The sequence below is a fragment of the Ciconia boyciana genome, chromosome 2 (assembly GCF_034638445.1).
Source record: "Ciconia boyciana chromosome 2, ASM3463844v1, whole genome shotgun sequence".
Taxonomy (NCBI): domain Eukaryota; kingdom Metazoa; phylum Chordata; class Aves; order Ciconiiformes; family Ciconiidae; genus Ciconia; species Ciconia boyciana.
This window is the reverse complement of record NC_132935.1, coordinates 134,072,475-134,076,276: the sequence shown is the minus strand read 5'-3', so window position 1 is coordinate 134,076,276 and position 3,802 is coordinate 134,072,475. Positions and strand designations below refer to the sequence as shown.

The window sequence follows — 3,802 nt, the reverse complement described above, 5'->3', positions numbered from 1 at the left end:
TTTTGCGACAGGCACCGTATCGTTAGTTTGGGAAAAATAATTAAAAAAAAAAAAAAAGGTATTAATGCCTTTCCTTTAGTTTCCTCTACCAGTGCATTACGAAAAGCAGGAAGCAGAACGCCAGCTCAGTCGTTCGAACGCCTCCGAGCTGCTCTCGTTAGGTGCTACCGTTACGACGGGACGGAATTCGTTGTATTTTCACTTTTCTCAGAAACTCCAGAGAACGACTCGTGCCATATGAATTCAAAGTAAATCATTGCCTGCAACGGTGGAATTAAAAAGAAGCAAAACAACTGGCTGACCTAAGGTAGAATGTTTTATCTGGAGTTTATTAATACCATTTAAAATATTACAGATAAAAATCAATTACATTTCATGCATTTAAAATGCAAATCTAAAATGTTCCAGCGAAGGGCTTTCCATTTCAATGTGAAATATCCAAATTATTTCAACATTACAATGAGACAATTAGTTTGCAGCATTGCAAACTGCTAATGTAGTGTCAGGAGTGTTTATTAACATTTATCAATATTATTTTCAGGAAATACACATAGGCCAACGTTTGTTCAGTTTCACTTGGACAGTTTATTTAATACATGGGTCGTGGCAAACCCACTTTATGAAATATAGGAGAACTCTCACTGTAACTATACCTGAACTGCCAGCAAATGCAAATAAGTACATGCTCCATTAAATTAAATGTCATTCAACATTTATCAAATATTGTTTGCTTAATTACAGTTGTATGCCTACCTAAATTAATATTCAAGCAAAACCTATATCCTGAAGTGAGATTTGCTGTACACTTCAAGGAACGAGTCCAGAAAAAGAATGCAGTGAACCAGGACTGCAACAATAACGCTTTCTCGTGACAGGAAAAGAAATAAAAATTTAAAAAAAAAAAAGCTCAAGTGTACTTCAATATATTTTCAAATATTTACTGGAAGTAATTTACAAGAAAAATACTATACAAAATCGTCTCCTGGACAACTGCACCTCACACCGGTACATTGGTGGAGTTATATTTAATTGTTAGCTAATCTAGAACGATTCCCCAGTTGTACAAACCTATAGGTTCAGACGTATTTTACAAATATTTTATTCTCCTATCCCCCCCCCAGCCTCCCTTTTTGGCATTGGAACTACAGCTTCGCTTGAAACCCACGGTGCTTCTTCGTTTGTTTGGAGTTAAGAAATACACGACTTCCAACCTAATTATTTTCAGCGTATTTCGCGATTCCTACTCAAACGGGAATTATACAAACGCGCTGGCAAACGGAATGAAATTTGGACTCGGGGAGGTAAACGATTTGTTAAAATTGAAAAAAAAGGGGGGGCGGGGGGAGAAGGGGGAGCACGCTGCCGCTCCGGCACACCGGGCTGCGAGCGGTTAACGAGATGCGGGCAGTTCTGAGTCTCAGCTCGGCGCTGGGGCGGGGAACGACCGCGGCCGGCGGGCGCTGCCGTCGGAGCCCCCCGCCGCGGGGCAGCCCCGGCCCGCCCGGCCGCGGCTCCCGGGGCACCGCTGCTCTGCCGGCGCCAGCGGCGGAGGGAGAGGGTGCGGGCCGGTTTCCAGCAGGAAAGCGGGAGGGAACGTGTTTTTTTCCGCTCTAAAGGCAACCCGGGGGGGTCTCGGGGCGCAGGGGAGGGGAGGCGGGCGCGGGGCTGCCCCACGGGGAGCCGCGGCCCTCGCCCCTTGCCCAGCCGCTCCCCCGCCTCCGTCGCGGGGCTTGCGCGGCCCGGCCGCCCCGTGCGGGGCTCCGGGCGGGCAGCGGGGCGGCCGCGGGGGCTAAGCGCGGTCCCTGCGGAGCCGCGCCGGCTACTTACGTGTCCGCGTCCCCGCCGCGGGGCTGCGCGCCCGTGGGGGCGGCGGCCGGGGGCGGCGGGGCGGGGGGGCGCGGCGGCCCCGCGCCTCCGCCCGTCACTCCAGGCCGTTGCGGTGGCCGGGCTCGGGGGGCGGCAGCAGCTCCGGGGAGTGGCAGGGCGGGCTGCCGGCCGCGCTGTGCTCGCTGTCGGTGTCGCTGCCCTTCTTGCCGCCGGGGCCGGGGCCGCCGCCGGGGCCGCCGCCGCCGGGGCCGCCGGCGCCGCCGGGGCCGCTGTGGGTCTTGACGTGCTTGCTGAGGTGGTCGCTGCGCATGAAGCGCTTGTTGCAGACGGGGCAGGCGAAGCGCTTCTCGCCCGTGTGGGTCCGCAGGTGCCGCTGCAGCTCGTCGGAGCGGGTGAAGCGCTTGCCGCAGAAAAGCCAGTTGCAGACGAAGGGCCGCTCGCCCGTGTGCCAGCGCAGGTGCGCCTTCAGGTGCGAGGTCTTGCCGTAGACCTTGCCGCAGCCGGGGATGTGGCAGCTGTGCAGCCCCTTGCGCCGCAGGCTGGCCCCCGCCGGCCCCAGCCGCTCGGCCTCCTGGCAGTTGGGGCAGTCGCAGGTGGCGCGGCCCGAGTAGCGGCGGGCGGAGGAGCGCGGCGAGGCGGCCAGCGGCGCGGCGGGGCCGCCGCCCAGCATGGAGCCCCCGGCGCCGGCCAGCGGCGAGGGGGCCGAGTCCGGGTAGGAGCCGGGCAGCACCGGCTTAAATCCGTCCATGAGGTGCTGCCCGGCGGGGCTGAGGAGGTGCGAGGAGGCGCCGCTGCTGAAGGCCGAGTGGCCCAGGCCCGAGTAATCCGAGTTGTAGCCGCCCAGCGGCGAGTGGAGCGAGGTCTGGAGCCCGCCGGCCGCCGGGTGCAGCGAGCCGGGCAGCGCGGCCGCCCCGTTGGGGCTCTGCACGTCGATCCAGCCGGCGCCCACGTCCCACCAGCTGGAGGCGCCCGCCGAGCCCACCTCGCCGGCGCCCAGCCCCGGGTGCGAGGGCTTGAACCAGGACTCGTAGGGGTGCGCCATGCCCACCCGCGGGTAGATGCCCTGCAGCCCCTCCACCGACGTGTGCACCTTGGAGATGAAGACGGGCTGGTGCGCCGCCGCCTCCTGCCCCGCCGCCCCGCCGCCGCCGCCGCCGCCGCCGCCGCCGCCGGCGCTGCCCGGCGCCTGGAAGACGGAGTAGTCGTTGGCGAAGGGCGAGCTGGCGGCCGCCGCGCTGCTGGAGGTGAGGGAGAAGGCGCTGGAGCCCGGCGAGCCGCCGCAGCTGAACGAGTCCGAGACGAGGGCGGCCGCCGCCGCCGCCGCCGCTGCCGCCGCCGCCGCCGCCGAGGAGCCGTTCCGCGCCGCGCCCGCCACGCCGAAGCCCGGGAGGCCGGAGCCCACGGCGCCGCAGCTGCCCGCCGAGGACGAGGAGGAGGAGGAGGAGCGTTTCCAGGGGTGGAAGCCTTTGCCGAAGGAGGACGCGCTGTCCGAGAGGGCGGACGGCGAGGGGCTGGGGCTGCCGATCTTGTTGCAGGTCGCGGCGAGCATGGCCAGCGGCGTGGAGCCTACCCGCGGTTCCTCCTGCGGGCACAGAGGAGAGAGGGCCGCCCCGCCGGCGTCAGGGACGGAGCGGCCCTGCCGCCGCCGCCGCCGCCGCCCGCCGCCCCGCGCCCCGCGCCCGGCCCTGCTCCGCTCCGCTCCGCTCCGCCGCCCGGCCCCGGGCGCAAAGTTTCGCTACTCCCGCGGGAGGATCCCTTCGCCGGAGCCGGCAGGGCGGCTCTGCCTCCAAGCGCCTTCCGGGGCTTTTTTCACCATCCAACCCTCCTCCCACGGAGGAGCTCGGGAAGGGTTAAAAAAGGGGCGAAAAAAAGAGAGGGGGAAAAAGTTGCGTCTGTTACCGTAGCTTTAAGATGCCCCCGGCACGGCGGCAGCTACGTTTCAGCCTGTTCCCTTTCCCCGGGACCCGGCCGGTCC

General features: G+C 62.7%; 1 protein-coding gene across 1 annotated transcript; it reads right to left on the bottom strand.

The window, feature by feature from the left end:
* Positions 1-1,921: 1,921 nt before the first annotated feature.
* Positions 1,922-3,403, bottom strand: SP8 (Sp8 transcription factor). Its single transcript, XM_072851464.1, has one exon. It carries the CDS (start codon positions 3,374-3,376, stop codon positions 1,922-1,924), a length of 1,455 nt encoding a protein of 484 aa, XP_072707565.1. The 5' UTR covers positions 3,377-3,403.
* Positions 3,404-3,802: the final 399 nt, after the last annotated feature.

Excerpts from the sequence above, each read along its gene's own strand:
- SP8 (XM_072851464.1), bottom strand. The coding sequence starts at position 3,376 with ATGCTCGCCGCGACCTGCAACAAGATCGGCAGCCCCAGCCCCTCGCCG.